The 25,861-nt window shown below is 41.8% G+C and overlaps 1 protein-coding gene across 1 annotated transcript; it reads left to right on the top strand.

Moving 5' to 3' along the window:
• Positions 1-347: 347 nt before the first annotated feature.
• Positions 348-25,203, top strand: kiz (kizuna centrosomal protein). Its single transcript, XM_071900289.2, has 15 exons — positions 348-425; positions 989-1,051; positions 1,593-1,755; positions 3,372-3,446; positions 4,938-5,556; positions 5,717-6,008; positions 9,222-9,341; positions 10,038-10,202; positions 11,513-11,663; positions 13,727-13,883; positions 14,521-14,583; positions 15,978-16,082; positions 16,360-16,429; positions 24,089-24,135; positions 24,901-25,203. Exons 1-15 carry the CDS (start codon positions 352-354, stop codon positions 25,002-25,004), a joined length of 2,268 nt encoding a protein of 755 aa, XP_071756390.2. The 5' UTR covers positions 348-351; the 3' UTR covers positions 25,005-25,203.
• Positions 25,204-25,861: the final 658 nt, after the last annotated feature.

The following is a 25,861-nucleotide window of genomic DNA, read 5'->3' on the forward strand; positions in this document are numbered from 1 at the left end:
GCTGAATTACAAACCCAGAGTTTGTTGAGTCTCCTGCTTCATCCTGGAAATGGATTTATATTTGGTTATATCATGTAAAATAAATCTGATTATTTACAGATGTAGTTTCATTGCTTGGCACAACTACAGTTTGTCTTACCTCATCTTGTTTAGGTTTTATTCGCTGTACTGTTGTGAAAAGCATCATTTCCCTGTGTGTAAAAGCTGTTAAGAGCAGTCTGGAGAGGAGCTCGCGCCACGTGGTTGGTGTGTTTATCAGCAGGGATTTCTGGGAAGCGGTGCTCATGGTAACCAACGTAAACACATTTCGCCCGCCTCCTCTTCTCGGGCAGCAGCACCAAGCGAGTGAAAATGGCAAGCATGGCTCTCAGCGAGGACCAATATTATGAAAAGATAGGATCTATTCAACAAAGCATGCATGAAAGGTGAGGTTTTAGTCCGTTTTTTACGGGAACACGGCCTCTCAGAGACCACGGGCTCGAGTTTTGTCTCTTCTGTCTGGTAGCCTCCTGCTGCCTGCCGCAACAAGAAAACAGGCTAACTAGCGAGCTAAGTTAGCTCAGACAGAGCTGCCTAGCTTATCATGCTATACAGCTACTCTTTAGCTCTACCCTTAGCGTTAGCTAACAAGAGCACTTCGCTTTGCAGCATTGTCACGGGAGTTAGCAAGCGACAAAACTCTTCTTGCATTTAGGTAACAAGACAGACAGTTAGACGACGAGGGAGGCTAACCTGACATGACGGTGAAACACTAGCGTTTGCGGGTTAGCTAACTTGCAGCTAATGCTCGTGTTTTTGTTTGTAACTTGTAGCTAATACGTAGAGCGGATTAATTATTAGCATACTCATTACACTTAGTTAATTACTACGAAGTAAGCTGTAAAGCCATTTAACAACGCCGACTTTGTAATTAGCCTAGCAAACTACGGCGATGCTGCTATAGTTTGAGTTTGTGACAGTCCGTCTGCCTGCCTGTCTGTCTGTGTAGGGAGAAGCGGAGGCTGGAGTTGGAGAGGGAGCTGTTTGCTTACTCCATGTCTGATAAAAGGATGTAAGTCATCTACTGTCTATATTACTGTCTTACCAATAAAAGCCTTTGTTGTTATCCACTCTATTTCTCATTTCAACTGTCTTTCATATTTTTCACATCGATCACTTCTTAATTGCTCAGGATAGCAGCAGTTGTAGCCTATATTTGATATAGTTGAGAGTCCCTATAGTGATAAGTCAGTATCATTGACTGAAAAGCTTTATCAGCCTCACTAAATATGTCATCTATGTACAGATGCATAGTATTTTATTTGGGAAAATTATGAAAAATTGTGCGAATCTTGTAAAAACATGTAGTACTAAAATGTGTTTAGGCACACTGTTTATTTACATTTAAGCAGAACAGCCTGTTTTCACTGTAAATCATATCATAACTGTTAACATGTTAATTATAAATAGTAAAGCTTAGGTTGATATGAGACTTCATGATTTGAATAAAATATATATATTGCATACCTTTTCTTTTGAAAAGTCTAGCTCTTATTTTTGACAATGCTTTTAGATAATGTTTCTTTTAAATAATAGTTCTCCACTGCCTTCAGCTCACAGATAAAGCGTGCCAAACTGCGCAGTTATCTCAAAGAAATCTGTGAGAGGGAAACACGAGCGAAAATGAGAAACCTTGAGCTTCTGAGAGATATGGAGTGCATAGAAATGAGCATGAAGGAACATGGTCCCGACCATGGCCCCCTGCATCAACAAAAGGTATACCCCCCCCCCCCCCCCCCCCCCCCACACACACACACACATAACTTCATTTCTTCAGTGGATTAGTTTAGATTGATCCAGGTTGAACAGTTTCACTTTTTAAAAAAATAATTTGATCTGTTTATGTATTTATTTATTAAGTAGAAAACTGTTTGCATGTTCAGAAAGACACATGTATTCTCACAGGTTACCAGTGTACCTCTTGAATATTAAAGAGTGAATATTTATTTATATAGCATATATATATATATGCTGTTTCATGTTTTGAGGGTATCATTTGACAATTGATCATATGCTACTCCTTTACTCTGTAAATGCCATAAAATGCAATAAATAAAAAAAAAGAATATTAAGAATGTTAAACAGACAATGTATAATGACATTTTTATAGTTAATGTGAATATATAAATTAAGCATCTTTATACTCATTTGCCTAAATATCATGCTCTAATTTTCATACACTGTAGGAATATTTACTAGCAATTGCTTGATGTGACAATAGTAAACACTCAAACAGTGCAATTTATCACGACAAGCAAATGAGCAAGGGAGAAAACAATGAGCCAGTCAGATTATCACTTAAAACTCAACGACAGTGCTTGACAGCTTAATATCAAATTAACAAAATTGGTTAATTATGACTCACTGAGTTAATTGCCCAATATAGAGACTCTGAAGTGCTCCAGAGGTTTACTCTCTCTCTCCCCTCAAGCAGTTGGTTTATTTCCTCTTGATGCTTTATGAGTCCTACATGTTTGTTGTTATTGTTGCTTGTCCTATTTTGGACGATTGTCTCCATTGTGGAATATCATCACAATTTTCTTCTTTTAACATTGACATTTTTGGTTCACTGAATAACATCAGTTCCCAATGGACAGAGAGTAGAACGGACTCTCTCTCTCTCTCTCTCTCTCTCTCACACACACACACACACACACACACACACACACGCTGATATCATCATTTTATTGTAATCTTCACAATTATTTCTAATCATTGTCCATATTGCTTGGTGGAAAATCAGTGCCAATAGATAACAAGAGTAGGCAATTGAGCAATGTTTAAGGCAGTCCTTTAAAAGGTGTCTTTTTGTGTAAACTTGTATTGTTTTGAAGAAAAGGCCTGGGATGCTGGAGTTAATCCCAGTGCCCTTAACAGTGCCATTAGATTGTTTAATTGGAGTTGGGATTAAGGCGGTCAGTCTGGCTTGTCAGATAATTGATTAAGAGTGTTGGCAGTCACATGGAGGACACTCGCTAGGGAAAACCCGTCATGACTGACTGACGCTTGACGTTGGGCCACTTTGAATTTCTCCAGCTCCTTTTTCACCCCACGTGTCTGTGTGTTTGCAGATCGTGTTCAACACACAGCATTATCGTATAGACAAAATCCCCAGTGTTTGCATATGTCTATAGTGTCAAATTACATGCAATATGTCAGTTAGTCTGAAATATCTTCATTATCATCTTCTATCTGTCAAATTGTTTAAATTCTCAAGGAACTATGCACAGAAGGTGAACATTTCTGTGATCTCATTCAATGTACAGTGTCTAAAAAATGGAAAATTAAATTTTGTGTCTAAAAAAATTGATTATCTATCTGTTTTTTTACAGGCTGAGTGCTTGAATCAAATTTCCAGATTTATGGTAGCAAGGGAAAAAAAAGAACAAGAGCTTGAAGCGGAAAAGGTAATGGTAATAGGCAACTTACAATTGCAACTACTAGCATTACTAATAAGAAGAGCATGGATTATATATTTTAATTTCATTTGTAGTTACAACCTTTGTCAATATGTAGTAATGGTGTTTGTTTTGTTTTTGTTATTTCTAACTCAAATCATACAGATCAAACAAGAAACAGATTTATATTGTGTAATTTGCAATACTTGCCTTTTTTTTTTTGTATGACTAAAAAAGGCTACTTGTTTTTCTATGTCAAATCCTTTTTTGTAATGTTTACAAGGTTACTGCAGATCTCAATTCTATCAAGCGGTGTTTTCAGGTTTAGAACAACAAAGAAAAGTAGACATTATGCGGGGTAAATCTGTAGAGAAGTCTACATTTAAACTGTGTATCTGTAATAGCGCAGGTGTCTAATCCTAGCTGGTGCATCTGTACAAGCGATGTAGTTCAAGCCCATAGCTGCTTTCTCCCTTCACTTAAAGCAGTTAAAGCTCTTTTAGATGAAATGTCTAAGACATCTCATAATAACTTGGAGCATGCTGTCTAGAGCAGTCACTTGTAACTGTGTGCAAAACCCCCCTCAGCCTGTCGATATTGTAATGAGCAAAATGGTACCGTCACTCCATTATGCATACAAGCCATTGGCTGGCAGTGTGCATGTCCCTCAGGCTGCAGCATTCATTAAGGGAAGCTTACCGGGCTGAAAGCTGGAGACAGATGATAACGGGATATGATTTTCATATTTAATACATTCCTTGGAAGAGCACACGCGTGCCGCAGATTGATAGAAGAATCAATTGCTACTTTAGTGAAACACTTTCTACTTTGCCCTGCAGCTACCGATGGAATCACTCAGCCAAGAAATTAACTTTTCCTCTTTTTTACCTACTTTGTGGATCTGCTGGGCAGGCTGCATGGTTTACAGTGAATGTTATTAAGCAGCTAACTGTTTGGTATTTAAGACGCTTATCAGAAAAGAAACAGAAGCCATGCTTTTTGTTATTATGTTTGGAGGGAGGCTTTTTTGCTGCTCTCTCTCCCCCCCTCGGTGACATTGCAGACATGAATCAAAACTTGCGTAAAGGATTTCTAATAAGATTAAAAGTTAAAACATTGATCCTGAGACATTCTTCTGAAAGATGGTGTGAAGAGAATTCTGACCTTGGCCCAAATAAGCTACTCTTATTAAAAATTGAAAAGCGAATAGTTTCACACACTTGAGTTGAATTTCTTTAGAGATGAACCCATTTAATTTCATTAACGAGTTTAACATTTCAGGAGACTAAAATTGTATACAGATTTGAATTCATGAGCAGCTTGGAAAAATATGTATTTTTTTTTGTTTGGGGAACAGTGTGTGTCCAAGGCCATATGCAACAATCTTGCCATCTTCTTGGCTACTTTATCATGATTATCTGTGTTGTAGCATAATAATAATAATGGAGAGTTTACTTGCTAACAGTGGACATAGTATGATTGCTTATTCCATTTTTGCAGGTTGATGCTGTACACAGACAATACCAGGATGACTCCCTGCCTCACCCAGCTAAAGATTTCAAACATCCACCAGCAGTAATATTCACGGGCCGTCAGACCTCCAGAGGGTCTGCTGCTGAAGCTGCAACCACAAGTGTACACTCATACCAAGCATTGCATCGTTCACCCAATCGCAGCCTGCACTCCCCTGAACGTCTACCAAGTGGCCTTTTGAAGGACTTCAGAGTTTGCGGAGAGGCTGCCGCCGACAACCGAGCGCATTTATCAGATGACATTTCAGGCTCAAACGATTCCCCCGATGGCTGTAATTTGAGTGACAAACATGAAAGGACTGTGGCGGGGCTCCCATCTGTTCGTGCCTTAACAGGCACAGCTGGCGGTGTGCCTTTTGGAGGTGATGATGAACGAGCACCTTCACCTCCAGTGACCTTGACGAGGCCTGAGAAGAATCCTTCATCTCTCAGCAGCGTTAGCCCCATGTGGGCCGAGAATTCCCCTGCAGAATACACTGACTCCCGAGACGTTGTCCATCAGCTGCCCATAATGGAAGAAGCAGAGAGAGGTGTAAGACGTTTGATGCCTGAAACCCATTTTGGAAAAGGATCTCAGGATGCACCAGGTTTGCAATGTTATCCCTCAAAGTTATTTCTCAATATTTTGTAGCCCTTTTTAGTGGGTGTTTTCTTCATTGTATATCTGCAAATTGGCAGTTGAATGCAGTTTATTACTCCTTTTTAACACTTAAGTTATCAGCCACCTTGCACTGTCTTCACATTCAGGTGGATGCGAGAGCGTCAGCACACCAAGCTCCAGTGTGAAGTTGTCAGTTAGCAGTGCTAGTGACCTGTCCATTTCTCTGACACATTCTGAGCTGGAGGAGGATCTACCTGAGGGTGTGGCTCACCTAGACGCCAGCCCCACCGCCGGAGCGGCACCTGAGAGGAGCGTCACTTCTGGAGGGAGTGATCACCACAGTCAGCACAGTCAAGAATCATCCTTCCACTCCGAAGAGTCCAAGAACGGATCGCAATCAAACCGCAGTTCCGTATCTCCAACAGCGACGTTGCAAAGGTATGTATGTATGTATGACGTATGTTTCAAAGTGACTCAATGAAGAGATACACTAATATTTTGATTGTTTAATGGTGCAACTCTCACATAATGTGTACAATTCAGCCAGTGTCTTATATTATGAAATACACAAAGGTGTCCTAAAACTAGCTAAGCAAGCTCAGAAAGGAGAATGTTCCTGAGTGGCCATGCTAAACCAAAGGGGGCTGTTAATGATGGGAGCGGGCAAAGACACCGTACAGTCCTCGCCACCGTCACATCTCAGGCTGCCAGAGAGGATTGTGGGAGTCACGCTCCACGCCACCGTGCTCTGTGCTGCTCGGCAGCGGCGGTGGCAGTGATGCACCTTATAGGGAGAGCTCAGGACCCGTGACCGACAATATTGCCATAATCCAAGATAATGCTGTAACAGAGCAATTTTCTGCTTGAGAGACCTCAGGAAGTCCCCAGTGGAGGAGGAAATTTGTGGCGCCATAGAGTGTTCTGGAGGGTGGGCATGTGGACAGCACTCACAGCCACAAATCCTTAGCGTGATGATGGCCTCTGAGTTGAAGGATCATTTTGGATGGGGTTAGAGCCACAGAAAAGCTCATGTGAATATTCGCGTCCACAGCCTATGCATTTTCCCTACAAAATATTTGCCAAACATGAGCACTTAGTCACTTAAAAAGGAAAAAGAAAACGTTATTTTGTCAGTTCTCTACCGTCTTCTTAGGGACACTCCGAGTGCTTATTTTCAGTTTTGTCTGTTTTGTTGCCTATTTTATGCTTGTTTACTATCCTATCTATTATTTCTTAGATGCAGTACCCTATTAGAATCAGTGAATATTGTCAAGGAAAATGTTCTTCACCAATGCAAACAAGCTAGTTTACTGTAACCACAGACGCTATGAATGGGCCAGAGCATTATCAAGGCTTTATTTCAAAACTTAGTTTGTTTTGTCTGTATCAGAAACAATGTGGAGAATTATTTTTGCTCCTTGAGAGTGAAGAAAGCTTGTTTGTGCATGGCAGCGTTTCTGTGTGGTCTACTCTACTGTTATAGTGTGACCTCAAGAGGAGCTGCAGTTAGCCTGTGCTGGGGAGAAGGTGGTGGGGGCTGCGGCGTTCATTGTTAACACGGAGGGCTTCTGTGTATGAGGAGAAAACCAAAGGCTTTGATGTAAAGCTCCGAGAGCATCCAGTCTCTAGCGTCTCTCTCTCTCTGTCTCTCTCTCTCTCTCTCTCTCTCTCTCTCTCTCTCTCTCTCTCTCTCTCTTCTCTCTCTCTCTCTCTCTCAAGGTTAGAGTTTATATCGCTCCTTCCATTCAGCTCACACCCAGGAAAAACAAGCCTGGCCAATTCATTAGATTATCCCATTATATTTCTCCTCCAGCATGGCCAGGGTGAGTGAGTGTATACGACTGAAATATCCCCCAGGTTTCTTCGAGACTCATCATAATGGTCTCAATGTGTCCTCCTCTCAAATGTGTTACCCCTGAACTGCATGATGGTTCTGCTGTATCGGTGACAGCATGTGATACATTGTGAGGTGATTTTTTTTTTCTTTTTTAATCCCACACAAGCCTATAAGTACAGTGTAATATGCATAGGCTTAAAAGTTAATTATGACATGGAAATGGAGCTCTATTGGTTGCTATGTCCTTGTGGCTTGATGCATTTTAAGGACATTCCTTTATTGTGCCTTTTTTGTTTTTATTTATTTGTTTATTTTATCTAATTCTAGTCTTAATTAGCTAATTGCACAGTGACATGCAGTGCTTTATAGTTTGTGTGCTAGCTGTGGACATTTGGACGTAGCTCCAAATCCCCCCATATTCCAGTTTTACTCTTGCAGTCCCTGCACTCCCTGTGCTATTATTACTCAGTGTATTTTCCCATTCATTTGTGCATTTTATTTTCTGCCTGTGTCAGTGTGGTGAGATTCCCCTGACACCAATCACTCAACGGTGAGGCCATTCGGCATGGTAAATCACCCCTGAGACGGTACTGTACATGTAGTGCAATATCAGTGCAGAGAGGCTGACCTCTTTCTCCTGGCTAACAATACACTCCTGATGATGTCGACATGCGGACAAACAGCAGCATCTAAAGTGAGGTTGGAGACCTCGCCATGAAACCTGGCAACAATACACAGAGAGAGAGAGAGAGAGAGGTCTGCAGCAACACACAACAAATTCACTTTCTCCCTCTCTAAAGGTCTCTTTTTGAAGAGCATTGACAAATAAAGTGGAAAGAGAAAGATGATGACTATTTCAAGGCCCACGCTGACGATAGGGGAAGAAAAAAAAAGACAGAGCTTTTGCCTATGCTACTTCAGCCACATTGAAGAGGACTTAGCGCAGATGGATTGCACACTACAGAATGTCATGGATATAATTCAAGCTGCCAGCTTAATCAGGATGTTACCAGGAAACAACCTGCAAAAGAGAAGGAGCAATTGTTTGCTGACCCCTAACCCGGGAGCCCATTACAGATTGTCATAAATTCTTTTTGGCCCCTTTTATGTAGGGGGGCTCAGGATCTCTCGGCTTGGGGTTTCTGGGAGAATTCAATGAGGGCCACCCAGAGCTTAATGCTCAAGAAAGAGATGGATTCCCAATATCCACATGCATTAGGCATCCATTTCTCATTTTGCAGTCTCACACAGGGTCAGATTAAAGTGTAAATCTCCCACCAAAAGAAATCATCTTGAGTCTCTTTTTTTCTTGGAACCTTTTTTTACTCTTCTTACTTTTGATTGAATGTGAGGTTTTATTTCAGCATTGCATAGTTGTTAATATTCTCATTTCTATGATTTTTTTTACTCATATTACATATTTATAATTAACTTTATTTTGCCATTTAACTGAATCTAAAGAATTTCTTTTCACGTTCTACTTCTGCACTGCACAATTTAATTCTATCAGCTTTTATATTGAACGACTTGAACAACAAGCTTTTATGTAGAGCTTGCCTGTGCAATCTGCCATTCCTTCATCGTCAATAGACATTATTTGAATAGTTGAAGGCCCGAACTGTGGCAGTGACACTCTAATGACCAGATTCCTCCAGCAGTCCTTGAGTACCACAAGGAAATCACCTGGAGAAAAAACGTATCACAGAAGTTTTGATCAAATGGCATCCTTTTTTTACAAATAGTGGGACTATTGATCAAATGACCTCTTCCTTTTTTATTTCCTTTCAGCAGTTTAATGGGTTATGTTCTTTCAGACTCTCCCGCGAAGGACTCTTTCATCTGCTGGAGAGCATCGAAGGACGACTCCATGGTGAACAGACAAATGTTTACTGGGACTCTTCGACTGATGGGATAAAACTCAATAAAATTATCAGGTGCACCCTTTCTATATTTCTTTTTTATCTTCTCTCCCCAGTCTAAATGCAGTATGTTTTTTTTTTAATGATCATCGAGCAGTTTCTGCAGATCCGGAGCAAAACGTATTATCCTGCCGCCAAGGGCTCTCACTTTAGATGAAGTGTCATCACTCGGCACTGACAACATGCACACACGTCTTCATTTCTGAGGGGTTTTCAAACACACTGGATTGTTATAGTAACCACCCTTTACTGTTGAATTATTGGTCTCGGCAATTGGGAGTCGGGGAGATGGAGGATGGAGTGGCCGTGTTTCATTAGACTGGGCTTATTTTTCATAAGCCTTTTATATTTCATAGCATGATTAATTTACCATAATTGGAGCTCTCGTTACAAAGTATTTATGGATAAATGTCTGGCAAAGGGAAACTTTCTAACTCTTTCTAAGCCCAATTATATACTTATCCCCATCTGGGCAAACATGAAAGTTGCAAATGATGCCAACACTACCTCCAGTAGGACAGAGAGCAGCCATCTCCTGCCATGGCCCTAACTCTTGCTGTGATTGTGCGCGTGTATTGATGTGTTTGATTATACTTGTATGTGTGTGTGTGTACTGTTAGCAGCTGCTGGCTGTACTCCATATACTCCTGACCCGCGGGCTGAGCCCAGGGCTCCATGGCGATAGCTGACTGCTCTCTATATATTGGGCAGCCTTTGTAACAGCGGAGCGGGCTTGAATGACGAGGACCTTGAAGCATGTGGCGCAGTCGTCCTTCATGAGCTTCAGAGGTTGTCATGGAGCACAGCAAAGGGCTGCCTGCTACCACAGGACCTAGTTAGTGCTCACCAGTCCAGCACCGAGCCTAAGGAAATAAGGTAAGGCTCCTGGTTTTCTGTGAAGCCACCACCAAAGATGAGGCTTTTGATGCCCTTTCCTCAATTGTGTCTCTGAGCTTCTTTTTCAGCTTAATGAAATCTGTGATTGTGAAAAGAAGCTTAGTGGTATGTTAAGGGTTAATTGTTTGTGTGAAGTTTTTTTTATTTTTTTTAAATCATAATTATATCATACCATATTTATGCATGTGCATATGCATGATGTAATGCATATTTTGGAAAAAAAAATGTGTTCTGAGATGCTGAAGTTGATCTTGTGTCAAAGCTTTAGTGCTCTTTAGTATTGTGTTGCCTACTATCATCTTTTGACATCAGCGCTCTGTGTGTGTGTGTGTGTGTGTGTGTGTGTGTGTGTAGACGGAGACATTTCCAACTCCTGCTGCTTCTATAATAAATATGTGCCATAATGGAGTAATTCAGAGCAGAAATATCAGTGCTCTAAAAGTGACAGAGTTCAATAGACCTCTCTCTTCTTTTCATACAGAAAGTGAACAGACTTAAAGGTGAATTCCACTTTTCAGACAAAGAGTGGATACCTGCCTGCATTTTTTTCTTTTTTTTTTTTTGATAGTTTGACCAGACGGGGGGGGGGGCACACACTTAGAACAGTAGCTGAGATTGTGCACGCTGCCATTCGATACAGTCTCTTTTGTCCACAAATGTAAAGGTCATCATTGGTGTCACCTTTGGCGGCAACACTGCACGGGTGAATGTCATGAGCAAATTAAAATGCCCTATCTGTGACTTCCAGTCCTTTTGATAATGAGTAGCCTAGTTATACTCTGAACCAAATCCATGCTCTGCTTCACTACTCTATTGATTTCAGACCTTTCCCGCTAACATATACTCAATCCAAAGAAACACATCTAGCGGTGTCATTTAGACCCCTTCTTTCCTGTGGAGATGCCTATTGGCTGTTTGACCTTTCATCCAGTTTTCAACCAGGAGTATAATGGCTGCCTGCGTCCGTCCAGTGTTAACTTGAATTCATTTATGATCTAGGTCTACTACAGTAAGTTAAGTTGGTATAGTAAAGCAGCCTTTTGTGGATGCTACATAATAAAAAACATACACGGTGACACAAATATACTATGTTATTAATTCTTCGCATGATGGAAGATTAAAAACTTCTCAGCTACCTCAATTTTCTTGATAATCAAAGAACCTGTCACTCTGTAAGGAATTACAATTACATCTTATGTTTTTTTATCTCCTACTGTGTATCCAATGAAAAAGCCTCTCCTCCTCTCCACCACCCCCACCCACCACCACCACCCGCCTCCCTGCCACAGCTCCAGCCTCCCCCCTGACGCCGCTCGGCTGTGGGATCGCTGGTTCAAGCACGCCCTTCTGCTCAAGGAGCGGCGCGTCCTCAGCACTGAGCGCCTGGTCCAGCTGTTCACGCCGCTGCTGCTGGAGCGCCATGCCGCCTACAGCCACCAGGTAGCGTCGGCAGCACACACACAGCCTCTGCACGCACACATAAATAAGAAGCGCACACGCATGCATGCATGAACACACGCTACCAAAAGCATGCAAACATAAAACAGACACACACATGTAGGTCTGCTATGACTAAAGGAGAGAGAAATGGCTCTTTTTTAACACTTTAGTCCAAAAATTACAGTACTGTTTTTCTCAAGATGGCTACAGTTGTGTGTTTGCGTATTTTTTGAAGAGGGTTGTAGGTGGTACTGAGTGCCCTCTTTGTGTCTGGTGTTTGAAACCCAGCCCCGGCTGCCTCTTCATCAGATTGCTCCACACATTGACCTAGACCAAAGGGAAACCCTGACCCACACGCTAATCGCAAATAACAGCCTCGGCTTGGGCTTCTTTCATCCCATGTGGCTTATTCTTCTGAAAAACACTGGCCTTTAATTTGTTATTAGCCAAAAGTATAGCCGCCGCCTGGGCCCACATGAATGAGGGAGCCATTTAGACCTTCTCCACAACGGACAGGAGTCTTTGAAATTTCCCACTCATTGACCTTGTGCAGATCATGCTCAATTAAACCAGGAAGGAAATTACAGCGAATATTCACACTTAGCACCACTTACGGCTCAAAGATAATGCTAAGAGCAAGGAGCCCCACTGTAACTCATTCCCTGTCCACCTTATCCCCATTTGTCTGGCATCCTACTTTGCAAACTATGTATAGCCATATTACAAATTCATTCAGAAACAATACCATTCTATCTAATAGAATGATGACAAATACCTGCAGGTTTTTGTTTTATTTACTTCTGAGGAATCTTCTTGTGGGGGTTCTTGTGGTGTGGAGATGTCGCTGCGATGTCCCTGACGCAAGTGAGAGGCAGAGAGGGAGACTGTAGAGCCTCTTCAAAATATGAACTGACAAAAGGAAGAGAGGTACTGCCATCTCCATCATCGTGTCCAAGTGCGTCAGGAAAAGCCTGAGTGAAAATCGCGCTCTCTCACACACACACTCTCTCTCTACAACAGCTTACTCTCCACACACAAGAGCAAACAGAAATTTCCATTCACGTCTTGCCACACAGCCTGGCCACTCTGACAAATGGGAGCATGCAGCTCGCATGCACACACTCAAAGAGGCCCTTTGAATATTCAAGTGCTAACAGTTGCATTCATTGATATTTAAAATGCAGTGGGTCTGCGAGAGCCCTCAACCCATGGTACATTTGACTAAATCTAAAAAAGAACAAAGATAGATATCGGGGACAAGGATCAAGACAGTTTTTATTGTGCAACGGCATCAAATACCAAGTGGCAAGCACAGATTGGCATGTGTTTTTGCGTCTCCTCCACTCTCAGAAAATGAAAGCATGTACATTGTCAATCTCCACTGTGACCTGCTGATAACAACTCACAATGTACTTAAAGTTTGTCGTTGTCAAAACCCTCCTGATCATCCCCTTCATATTAGTGCTCATTAAAAGTTGCAAATGGCCATCTGAGGCTGAGAGGCAGTCTTTGATGACAAAAGAGAGATGATGATGGCAGGGTTTGATAGGAGGGAGGGAGAAAGGAGAGAAAGGAAATCGGTGTGTGGCATCTCCCTGCTCCTCATCTCACGGAACAGCTCCTCTTAATTGTGTATCCTCATCTCCCCGGAGATAAAAATGAGCTGGAGAGGGAGGAAGAGAGCAGTTTGTCTCAATCCTCTCAGCCAAGAGGGGAGATATCTGGAACGTGTTGCACATTAACGCCAGGGTGATTGCATTCTTTAGGCGCTTCTCTAATCTCATGGATGAGAGGAGTGGGAGAGAAAAAAAAAAAGTGTGATTGAGAGTGAGCGAGGGAGAGCGGGAGCGAAAGTGTGCGAGAGAAATAATCTTTTTTTAGTTAAACGGGAGAGAATTTGGAGTTATTTTCTCTTGCCGTTTCAACGTGCGCCACAGCTGCACCTCTGTGCGAGCAGCCATGGCCAAAGTAAATGACTTGCCTAATCGGTGAGAGTTCAATTTGACGCTTCCTTCACAATATGGGAGCAATTAGAGTGTGGTTTTAATTTGTACTGCTCACAGGCCAAAGTGCTGCTGAGGACACTTCTGTCCCGGTCCAGTGAGGAGTGCCCCTCAGCAGAGGAGCAGAGTGACTCGTCTTCGTGCGGCCTTCCCTCTCTCCTGGCTGACGGTGGAGATGTGAAGCCTGCCAGGCCAGCACAGGAACAACAGATGCAAGGTCACTGAAGATTATTATTGTTACAAAATAGGACATTTAGCTGGCTTATTAGGCAAAGCAACTCAAAGTGCAGTACAGTTGGCACGTAACACTCTTATTAAACTTGAATAATTTGAATTTGAATGCTGGGTTTTGGTTATTGCTTACAAAGGAATGGTTGTATTTTTAAGTATTCAAAAACTCTCCCTTCAGCAAGTATGTGTGAGTTTAGACATTCCTATATAATGAGAACCCTATAAGGCTACATGTAGTGATAGAAGTGACACATTGTGATCTATTGTCTCGTTGTTGTGGTTACGGTTAGGGTTGTTACAGTTGTCAGTAGATTGCTACAAGCTTTCACAACATTCCAAACAGAAAAGTCTGTCACTGCACTGTAATATGGAGAGAGACCAAGAATAGGAACAAATATAGACTACTGCCATTTTTTGAGAACCACCTCTGCAGAGAAATAAAACTTCCCTTTTATGAAAGAAATCAATTTCACCATAGACCTTTCTTATGAATCCCTCACAGCCCCAGTCTTCATAGGGCCCTCTATTCAGAGCTAAAGAAAGCCCCCCCCAGTCCTATTTCTATCCCCAGCCTCCCTTCCTCCCTGCCTCTGCTTCTCACTATGGGCTTCCCTTTCTTACAGAACTACAAAGTACTGAAGAGGACAGCCAGGACGAAAGCCCTGTGGAAAGTATTCCTATTAGAGGTAAAAAGGCAGCGCTGGTGCCCCGGTATTCACACTGCCCTTATGTTGTGGTTTGTTTTCTTCCCACTGCAGTGAATAATGGGCTCTTTTACGCAATGGCTGAGGCAGGATGATCAAGGTGAATCCAGGGTCAAAGTCCCACCTGAAGAGCTGTGCTAGTTCTCTCTAATTATCGCCGCAAAAACACTGGCCGCGTTTTCAGCCCGGTCCGAGGCATTCTGGCAAAACTGATAATTCGCTGGCCCGGCATAATGCGGCTGCTTTAATTGTCAGGACGCCAGGGTGTGAAGCGCAAGAGATCTGTCATCGGTTCTCATTATCTTCTAAACAATCCTCTGGCAAGGCCGGACTTGAAAAAGACTAGATGTGAAGGCATCCTGGAAGCGCTTGGTGTGCCCATCCCTCAGCTGAACCTCTGAAATGTAAAGCAATGCTATATTACACTTGGCTATCAGATTTCCTACTGGGCTTTTCATGTGTGTGCATCCCCAAGGTGCACAGCCAGCAAAATGAGTCCAGTTTCGCTACACCTAATCAAAAGAGGGGAAAAAGAGCCGTAACCAGTAGAGTTCCATATAAAACATGACTAAAGATTTTGCTAGGGAAGGCTTTTGCTATAGTGAGAGACATCTATCTCACAATCAAATACCATGACCTCGGAACTGATAAAGACATGCATGTCTGCAGACCTAGTGTAATATGGGCTTTTTTAGACTTCATGTAAAAGCGAATGACTTCATAAAGTGCCACGGATGGATGGATGCTTGAAATTGCCATGTAAATGTCATAGTTTTCAGAAAATGATTAAACGTGGTATTTTCATTCTGAACCCAAGTTGAAAATGTTAGGACACTTAAGAGTCATACAGAAGATCAAATTGCTCTGTGCTTTGATTTGCGGTGGTGTGTTGTTGTAACAGCAGCATCATCTTGAGACAACTGGCCATTTATTATGTACATCTGCTCTGCTGATTTTGCCAGCGCAGTCTGTGTGCTCCTATCAAATATGATACCTACTCTAGTGTGCGGGAAAGTCATTATGAGTGTTTTTAAAACAGAAAATCAATCATTGCCTTCCTGGTAGGGGATGCTGAGATAATGTGAGAGGGTGATTGCCGTCTCATGGAAACTGCCGATGTATACGCTAGGCTTGAATCAACAGCTTAGCTGATCGGGCACAGTGTTTTCACCCACTCCGTTCAGCACTGAGACCAAAAGACTCAGCCACTGAAGCGTGTTGTCTCATCAAACAGAGAAACCTCTGAAAGTTGGAAACCTGGGTTTTAAGCAAATATTTGACAGTGACATTGTGTGTGTGTGTGTGTGTGTGTGTGTGTGTCTTTCTGCGTGTTCCTGTGTGTGCGTCCATGTGTGTGTATGTGTGTCCTTGAATAGAGACAAAAGCATATCAGCTGCTTAAACAGTCTGCCATGCAGGAGAGGCTGCAGAGTTCTGGAGAGGAGGAGGAGGAGGAGGAGGAGGAGGAGAACGGTCTGTCAGGTAAGAGAAGAGGTCCCACCACCGCTCCACCCTGCCAGACAAGTAGCTAGCCACTGGAGCCTAACCATTGGTCAACACTGGCCATATGTTCTCACATCCCATAAAGACACTATACAAAGACCACATTTCCCATGTGTGTAGATTCTCTGAACAACAGTCAAAGGCCAGTGCTCTCAGCCTTGCACCATAGGTTTCCATATTAATATGCATCTTAGGTTAGCTTGTGATTAGATGCCCAAATCAAATGGTTTTATCTGGCCCTGTTTGCTCTTTTAAGGAATAAATGATGGCCATGAAGAGGACCTGGGGAGGGCCAAGCGCTCCTCACATCAAGACCCTTACCCTCGGTAAGAACATTGTTATTATTCAACGGGCCACAGGAAATGGGCCACCAGACACCAAAGTGGTTGATGTACATTTGCATGGCCGCTCTCATAATTCCCTGTTCATTTCCATAAGATCAAGGGGGCGCCACCCATTAACTCGCTCACAAAGACAAAAGGCCCCCAAAGCCCCTCTCCCTTACTATTTGCAGGGTTCAACCAGGTTTTAGAAATCAAAAGCAAAACAGCTAACAGCAACGATGGATTGGAGTTCTAATCTCACTGTCTTGAGGCTTGTTGTCAGAGTGCAAACAGATAATGTCAAGAAGAGAATCAGGGACAACTGTTTTGAAAGAAGGGGACTCAAGTGTTGACAAGGACAAATGTCCTTTTATTTTTCACCCTTGAAACACATTTACACTGCTCAAATCAGAGCCCTAAGTGGGTTGGAAAAGAACATCTAACGATAAATAGCTTGGTGGAGGCCAACGCCATCGAGCTTACATTTGAATATCAACACGACTTCATCAAATCTGCAATTGCACGTCGGGTCCTCAGAGCACCTCTTCACCGCGAGCCCATTTGGGCTTCAGTAATGGCTGGGTAAACGTTATGAGGAAAAATCGTCTCTGATTTCATGTGATTACTGGGCACCACGCTGACACAAGGGCCTGAAGTCTGTATCTCCCTGGACTGGCCAGCAGGCTCTCCCAGTCTGCCTATTAGCCCAGGGAAGGGCCTAATGGGCTGGCTCTATTGTGGTCCTCATAGCTGCTGATGTCTGCCACTGCCAGCCCCAATGACCGCCCTCTTTAATAAACATGAGCCAATTTCGGGCCCAGACCCTCTCAGATGGCGCCTGTCTCCCCGTCATTAACACGCATGGGAAGGCCGCAGTTTATGTGATAAAACAAAACCCAGAGAACAAAAAACTAGAAGAAACGGAGAATGACACGAGCGCGAGTGATGAGACACCAGTTGTGTACATAAGTAAAATGGGACTAATGGGTAGTTATGCATGCCTGACACTCTACTCTCACTAGGGGTAGGAAGGAAGCTGTGCCAAGAGCTGCTAGTCACCATCAACCCTCTCTTTGGTCTTACAGTGATTTTCCCCCTGTCTTTTCTTCTGCTTCTCCTGGACGCTTACATTTCAGCATTCCACTTACCACAGTCACTTCTTGCGCTTTATTGCTTCCACAAGTGGTCTGGAAGCCCTGCACTTGAGCAGAAGCATAACACTGCAGCATGCTCTCGCCCCGCTTCTCTCCTTTTTCTTTCTGTCTCACTCTCTCTCACTCTCTTGCCCTTTCTCCATCTCTTTGCCCCTCTTCCTCTCTCTCTGACTGATCCTCTCTTCCTGTATTTTCCTCTCCCCCTCTCCATCCTACTTGTTAATTATTTGCTTTATTTTGTCAGTGAGCTGATGAGTGACATCAAAAGGAGGATGGAGCTGGACTCAAAATACAAAAATGGCTTCCTCTCTGTTGTCTTAGACAATAATTATGATTTGCCAGTTAAGCCTAGACTACAGCCGAGGGATTGTAGTTTAAAGCAGAGGCTTTGGTGCAAAAAATGCATTTATAGCCCTTTGTGTGGCTCCTCATTATGTGTGGGCCTGATTCATTAAGTAATTGGTTTGCAGTTGTTTACATGAGTATTAAGGCCCTCTATTCAGGGGCCTTTGAGAGATACATTGTGCAAATGTTGCATGTTATGAATGCAGAATGAGAGGCGGGGGGCCAGTCCTATTGGCCAAACACTGCACTCGGCTGAAAAGCGAGAGAAAAGCACTGGGTGCTACTTTGCATAGCAATGACTAGGGCCTTAATAAGCTTTACAGATTAAATACATGCAGTCTATACAAGATGCAAAGAGATACTCTTAACACATTTATATGTGCTCATTTCACTATTATGGCATTGGAGAGAATTGAGGTCTTTCATATTCTTTTTTCTCTCTCTCTCTCTCTTACTTGCTCTCTCCCACACAGCGTTTTTCAGTCAGATACTTTCATAGAATGTGCCGTTTATTGTATTATAACTCGCGGGGAAGCGACTGATCTGCAACATTTATTAAGGATTTGTCCATTAGAAATCTTTTGCTGTCTTTGTGAGTGGCAAAGCAAAATCACTTTGTGGTTGAGTGGGGATGAAAGGAATAATGCACGAAGGAGTGAGTCTTAATAAGCAGCTGCACTCCATGTAAAGACCACTTGTTCCCCTTTGTACGCGAGTGCATGCCACTGCTTCCTCTCGTGCAAAGAATCATTGTGCTCCTTTCTACTGTAGGCATTTCAGATGCCACTCCTTTCTTGTTTTATTTTGTTTTTTTTATACCTCTTATTTTGCTCCTGTTTTTGATCTTGACAAAATGCTTGAACACATGTGCACAGACAAACACACAAAACAGAAACCTCCAGTCATCAGCCGGTGTGATGATTGTTGTGCCTAGTCCCTGCTTGACAAAAACCTTGACTCAACAATTAGTGGTTTACAGCTCTGCCTTGGACAACAGGATGTGCTCAGGCATTCGCCCTCAAATCACTCAAAGTGTCATAATCAGAAGCTCTCTCTCTCTCTCTCTCTCTCTCTCTCTCTCTCTCTCTCTCTCTCTCTCTCTCTCTCTCTCGGAGGAGGAGGCGATGTGTGTGGCATCTCTGACAGCTCACTGGGAGGAGGGATTGGAGGGGTGAGGGGGACATGAGCTGGGAGAAAGGAAGGGAGGGAAAGGGACGCAGAGAGAGAGAGCGGGAGGTAGAGGGAGACAGAGAGACAGTAACAGACAAAGAGGCTGTGAAAGAGGGAGTGTTACTGGTCCAAAATGCAGCAGTGAGTGTAGGGAAGCAATGCAAAGCATGGCAAACAGGCAATCTAATAATTAGTAGAGTAGGAGACAAAGCCACCGTTTTTGTATGGTCAGGGGTACAGGAACATTACATATGTCCTCCTGTACATGGTTGTTTTGGTCTGAAGAATATATCCTGTCCAAAACAAACCTGCCACATATATTTTTAAAGATGGCAGCTGATAATCTCCAATTCAGACTACAGAAGGAGATTAAAACTAGGCTAAACCAGAGTAAACAAAAGATTGACTCTACAGATGAAGACAGCATTTAGAGGCTCCAGCCAGAGGAGGTCACTGTCCTGCACTGGCTACCTCATTTTCACCTCAGCTGTCTACATCAAAATAAACCACAAGAGATCTTTAATTGCCCTATAATAAAAATCAGAGTTTTTTTTTGTCTTATTTTCTTATTAAATGCAACTTTTTTGCTTAACAGGTCAAAAAATCATCAGGCAAAACCATGAAAAAATGCCACTTGCCCCAAAATAATTGTATTTTTTATAATGTATTGTTTGTGTTATGTATATGCATATATGTGTGTGTGATTTTCACAAGCCAGCAAATGTTAGGCTATCCTAGTGTAGGTTATGTTAGTCAAATAGTGCGGCATTAGGTGAATGATCCATCCTGCAGCCATCCTCTGCACTGACTGTCTCCACTGGACTGCCACCAGTCAGGAGGAGAGCGCCTATGTTGAAATCATTGGCAAAATGCCTCTCTCTCTAAGCTGCAGTACTCACTCATTGCCAGCAGAGAGCACTCACACGTTAGAGAGTGCCCACTCACAGTGCACTCACAGTTGCCTCTCACTGTTGGCCCCCACTGAGGGCTACATCCTGGTACCATTCAGGCCTGTTAGAGAACATCTAAACGGAGCCTAAACAATGTTTCTGTGGGGTCATAGCTGGGATGGGAGTAGGAGTTGATGGGAATGATGAGGTGATGGGTCTCCCTTTACCTTTAGCCAAGCGCCGCTGCGCAAGAGTGCTATTGTGCTATTAGCATTCGTGTGTGGGTGGCAGGAGCTTAAAAAAGCCAGGGTAAATAAAAGCAGTTCTATGCCTATCAGTTTGCACAAGCCAATATTTAATGCTGGGTAAGCATTATTTCCACAGACAGAATTCACAGTCTCTAAAATGTGACTAATGATAAGCGAAATGCATGGTCCTATAAGATCAGATAGAAAGGTAGTCTTCCATGCACTTGTTAAGAATTGCAGTTTGAGAGGACAGTGTGTTATGTTGTTTGAACATGTTTTTGGCAATGTATGTACTATTGGATATTTTTTCTTATGAAATAGACAGACATAGAAATAGAGTAAAACACAGAAATAGAGTAAAACCAGCTGTAAGATCAGCCTTGTATGATGTTTTTATGCATAGAGTTCTGCTCTCCTTTGACTGTGGGATGAGAAGAAATTGCGTACTTGATGTTGGTATCAACTCAACATTTCTTCATTGATTTCAGTTAATATAGTTAACCGAGTACAGTTGCCCACATTCAAATTTATGAGAGTAGTAGTAGTTGTTGTTGTTGTTGTTTATTTATTCCATTATTATTGCTGAGACACCACAAGTGATACAACAAAGCACAATCAGGACACTGCTCACATGGGCAAACAAAACAACAAGCCAATTCTCCACTACTCCCGACCTAGTCTGTTGTTCTGTGCATGCAGTTTGCCTGAGATGTGTAATCAGTCACGTTACCTTGTGTTGCTCATTCAGTCTCATTTGGTCTGAAACTCCATCATTTTACCTGCTGTAAGACTTCCTCATCAATAGATAATGCATATAATCTATCACTGCAATCTAGGCCATGTCCCTGTTATTGCAAAAAACACTTTATTTCCTTTCAGTTATTTTCAGTTAGTCACGTATTCACAACAGAGTCACACTTAAATGTCATTTGAATCAATGCACACACAGTATGCTTTACATTGGAATTGATAACCATAAGTGATTGTCATTCATTTTATTAATTTTATTTGTTTTTGCACATTGTGTATCAGCTAAATACTGCACACTTAGACACCATTCTTGGATTTTTGCAACCTGTGATGTAAGCATTACGTAACCTTTGAATATATATAATTTTCATGGGCTTTGCCTCAAATCATAACAGCAAAGCAATATAATGTGAAATGGCGTATGGACAATTTAAGGTAGAAGTGCAATTAAGGAAATACACTAATAAGAGAAAAATATCAGTATTTCCCGTCAAGCTCTGACTGTGTAATATGTATAAAACGTGTACAATTTTACAGGCAACTGTTTAAACATAAGATAAACAACAATATGACACAATTGCAAAGACCAGAGAGAGAGAATGAGAGAGACATTGTAAAAGGGGGCATTACAATAGCTGTAATTTGCATCATTTTACACATTACATTCACCTCTGTCTACCAGAGCCTGCAAAACAGTGGCCAGCCCAGTCTTACATATTCAGATCATTGCCTCAATTAAGGCAAACTCACCAGAAGATGAACTGGCATAAATGTTTATGGAAACGGAATATTAGATCGGTGGGGTCAGATCCAGACAGGGCTCTCTATGGTAATAGCCCTGTCTTGAAATCAGTCCCGTCCCTAGCTGAAGTGGAACAGCTGATAGACCATTCCCATCCCGGGGGGAAGTTCGAGAAAAGAAAAGCCCAATTTACTCCCTGCAATAGCTATTACTGTGGCAGAGGAGAGGAAGTAATCGTATGGATTATTTCTGTATTTTTGCAGGGCCTGTTAGAGATATGTTGCCGAACAGTTGTGAATGGATGCACTAGTCCCCATGGTTTAGTTGTGCTTCAACCACTTCTGTACTTTATCTGTTATTCATTTTAAAAAACTGACTGCAGATAGCAGGCAGAAATATTTTCTAGTGTAGATATGCAGATATCCTTCTCCTTGCTACTTCACCCCTAGCCTGCCCCCAAAGCTGTCATTCCACAGTACTACGACTTTTGCACAGTAGCTTTGAGAGACAAAACCTTATTCTATTCTTGTCACTTCTTAGCTTACCAAAGACTTTTAATTTGAAGCTCACCATGCTACCAAGGATCACTGTTTAAAAAAATTATGCTAAAGATTAAGCGTATATTGAAGTAGATAACTTGAATATATCTCTGCAAATTAGTACTTGGCCATGTAACTATTATTCATCTACATAATTTTATATATTTCTTTAGTATGCCCAATACTTAAATACTCTACAAAGTGGAGACTTTTGAGTTGCAGGCCAAAAGTTAACAAAAATAGTGCCTACCATAAGTTTGGACTCAAAACAGCCCAGATGGAAAAATAACAAAAATATTTCCTATATCCACTACCTACTATTCAGCAACAGGTGTAGATATGAATATACATATACTAAAAACACATGTTGTTAAAGGTAGGATGAATTGCCTTGTCTTTGAAATGTGATGTCTCATAGACCATATATGGCAAACAAAATCCTGTATTTCAACAAAACACAACACCCTCCTATGCAGTGCCTTTTCAACTGCAAGCAGACAGGCTGCTTATTTGTGATTGTGTCCTTGCCTCCTCGTCCCCTTATTTCCATTTTTCTGCTGTTGCTTTTCTTAGACTGCCTCTGTTTTGATTTACCAGCTTTTTAAGTGCCAGAGGTCCTTAGAAGTTCAGTATACTGCCTGAACAGATGCAAGGATCATCCATATATCCTGTAGGATGTCCTATCGCCTTGTGAATTTAAAGGTTACCCTGTAATGATTATCCTGGCTATATGGCATAATGCTTATATCACAAAGCAATCTGCTCACAGTTAAGAATGGGAGTTGCATCTTTTCATTCTGTCTTGAGTGGTGCAAAAGCAGCAATATATAGTTTGGAAGATAGCAATTGGAACGTAGCCAGGGAAATTTGGTCCTTATACTCAGTATACAGTCACATGTGCCAAGACTTGGCCGAGAGAGAGAGAGAGAGATGAGGGTGATTGAGAGGATGACAATCAAAGAGGTCATGGGTTTGAATTGATGCAGATGGAGGAACACAACACATGATTGTTTATACTGGAGCTCATTTGCTTAAAACTCAGCATCTTCCCCCCCTCCTCGCCATTTCAAGAAAAGCATCAACACAGCTCCGATATATAAAGTCCAAACAAATGAGCCATATGGATATGTATGCTAACCTGGGAGATGATGAGGATATATTGTGGGGCTTTGAATAGGCCCTGTGATGATGTAAATTAAAGAGGAGGCCTTTAAAAGTGGAACGGGGGGCCTTATTGCATATGCATTGAGGTAGATCAAAGCCTTTTCGGGGGTCACACATTTACATAGCGATATCACCAAAGCTATGGGAACCTGGCAACCCTGTCTTTGGACCACTTCTGAATAAAGAGGGCCTTGTGGAAGTCCTTCAGCACGATTAGAACAGGAGTCAAGGAAGTTCCCTTTGCTGCTCTGTCTGAGCTTAGCCAGCAAATCTCCCTCTCCGCAGTGAAATAGGTGTCCTCACAACGCGTTTGTCACAAACACATTTTGGTTATAACAGTCATAATAAGATGTGTAGCATTTGTGCTCGGTAGACTGGTAGTACATGTTTCTGTTATGGTTTTATATCTGTCTGTTCTCTCAGCTGTGCTCTCCATTTCACTGACCTGCATTCACTCCGCTTGCAGTAGTTATGTTTGTTTACATTAGATAAAATGGTTCTGCTAAATGATTTCTAAATTCATGTTTTATTTTACATACAGTATATGTTTTATGCCTGAGATGAAAATCATTTTCCAAGTGGCTAGAAATATTGCTTCTTTATCAAAGACAGCCTAAGGTAATAACTTAAATATGCTGCTAACTGTCTTTGTGTTTCTAGGAAAGAGAAGACAAACTCAAAGCCTCGTTCCGCTGTACAGTCAAAAGGTGAGTCTAGAGAAGGTCATTTCAATTGCTTGTAAAGACAATGTGTCAGAAAAGGTTACTTACATTGAACAGATTACCATAATGAGGTTCATGTGGAAATATTTATAAAATGATTGTAAATTTAAGCTTCAATATGAGCCATTTGATTATATTCCTGTGTAAATACAGCTATGCTTTTTGAGGTTAAGTGTAAATGAAAACTGGCCTTGAAGCCAAATCCAGGTTCCTGAATGCTTAAATAGATTTATGGTGCCAGCAAGCTCTATCTAATCCTCTAATAAATTACTAAAATAATCTAAATTTGGGGAACCTGCTGTGGTTCTGTCGTTAATATTTCTAAATGAACCATGAGCAACAGCCTTAGGAAACTAAGGGCTAAATCGTGCTGAATTTCACCCTGAAAGAGCTTTGTCAGTTATAATGGTGTACAGCCAGACGAAGAGACACATTGAGTTAACACAGATCAGTATGTGACTGTACAACAGGTAGGGTGTTGAGACTTTCATTGTGCAATCAAGGTCAAGATAATGTTTAGCTTCAGTGCTTTTAACCCTTGGAATACTTGTAACGAGAGTCAAGGCACACTGACTGGATAAACGATAAAAAATATGTAGATCTGCACCTTTTTTTTTTAAATGGAAAAGGAAATAAGTCTGCAAAGTACTTCTTGCATTTTAGCATACATTGAGTAGATTCTAAGGTAGATTAAAAAAAATAATTTTAAAATAACAACCCCTTTGTTTTTTTTCTGTACTCTTTATATAGCTTTCTGGGGGGAATCAGATGACAGCGACTCAGAGATTGAAGCGGCCTTGCGTCCTCAACCTTTCAACACAAACAGTGACGACTTTGATGACTTCTATGACTGACATTACCCGGGAGATATTGCTTTAATATGGCGCATTATATCACAGCAAAGTTTCAGACAGTTTGGCTCACGGTAATTTACCCCTTGACCATTATTTTAGTAAATGCTGGGTCTACATTGTAAATCATATGCACACTGTATCGTAAAAACAAATAATAAAGTTGATAGCTCTCACGCTGGGTAAAGTATGTGAAGAGTTGTCCAACGCTCTGATGTTAACCCTGCTTCAGTCTCTTTATCTGAACAACTCTTGCAGCTCATAATAACAGCTCGAAATAGATTAAACAGATCTTTTAAAGCGATTTGTTTGCACTAGGCTGGAAATCATGCATTTTGAATGCCGCAAGCATCTCCGAGTGCTCTACCTCCAGCATGCTCGAGTGTAGTGATGTGAGTCACCTGTGAAACGACAAAGCACAATGGCCACTCTGGATGCTGCTGCGCGACCTGTGAACCCGCTGAAGAGGCCCATCTCCCAGGACACGAAGTGTTGCTGTGTTAACAAACTCTGAATATTTAGAACCTCCAGCAAATGCTCAGCATGGATTTTTTTTTAACTGCTTTTTTAAAAATCGTGTTCCTGCTATAGATATGCAGACATGAAGCTGCTGAGAAAGAGGAAAAGGACATAGAAGACATATATAAAATAGAGTGAAAGTGCTAAGGAGTCAAGGGTAATGGCGTTGTTGCTGTAACTACGTGATGGAGCCTATTGCAATTTAGCCTTTTTTTTTAACCACATTGTACATTCTGTATCTATTAATAACGCAAACCTACTGTGTGGGAGGCTACATTCTAAAGTTTACATTTATAGTTCATTATGCCTGTAGCATAAATTTCCAAAGCTGTGCCATGCTG

This window comes from Centroberyx gerrardi, chromosome 17 (genome assembly GCF_048128805.1).
Source record: "Centroberyx gerrardi isolate f3 chromosome 17, fCenGer3.hap1.cur.20231027, whole genome shotgun sequence".
Taxonomy (NCBI): Eukaryota; Metazoa; Chordata; class Actinopteri; order Beryciformes; family Berycidae; genus Centroberyx; species Centroberyx gerrardi.

Bases quoted from the DNA above. Each gene is read 5' to 3' on its own strand.
- kiz (XM_071900289.2), top strand. From the start codon at position 352: ATGGCAAGCATGGCTCTCAGCGAGGACCAATATTATGAAAAGATAGGA. The intron at 426-988 runs GTGAGGTTTTAG...CTGTCTGTGTAG, and splicing joins CAACAAAGCATGCATGAAAG to GGAGAAGCGGAGGCTGGAGT. The intron at 3,447-4,937 runs GTAATGGTAATA...CCATTTTTGCAG, and splicing joins AAGAGCTTGAAGCGGAAAAG to GTTGATGCTGTACACAGACA.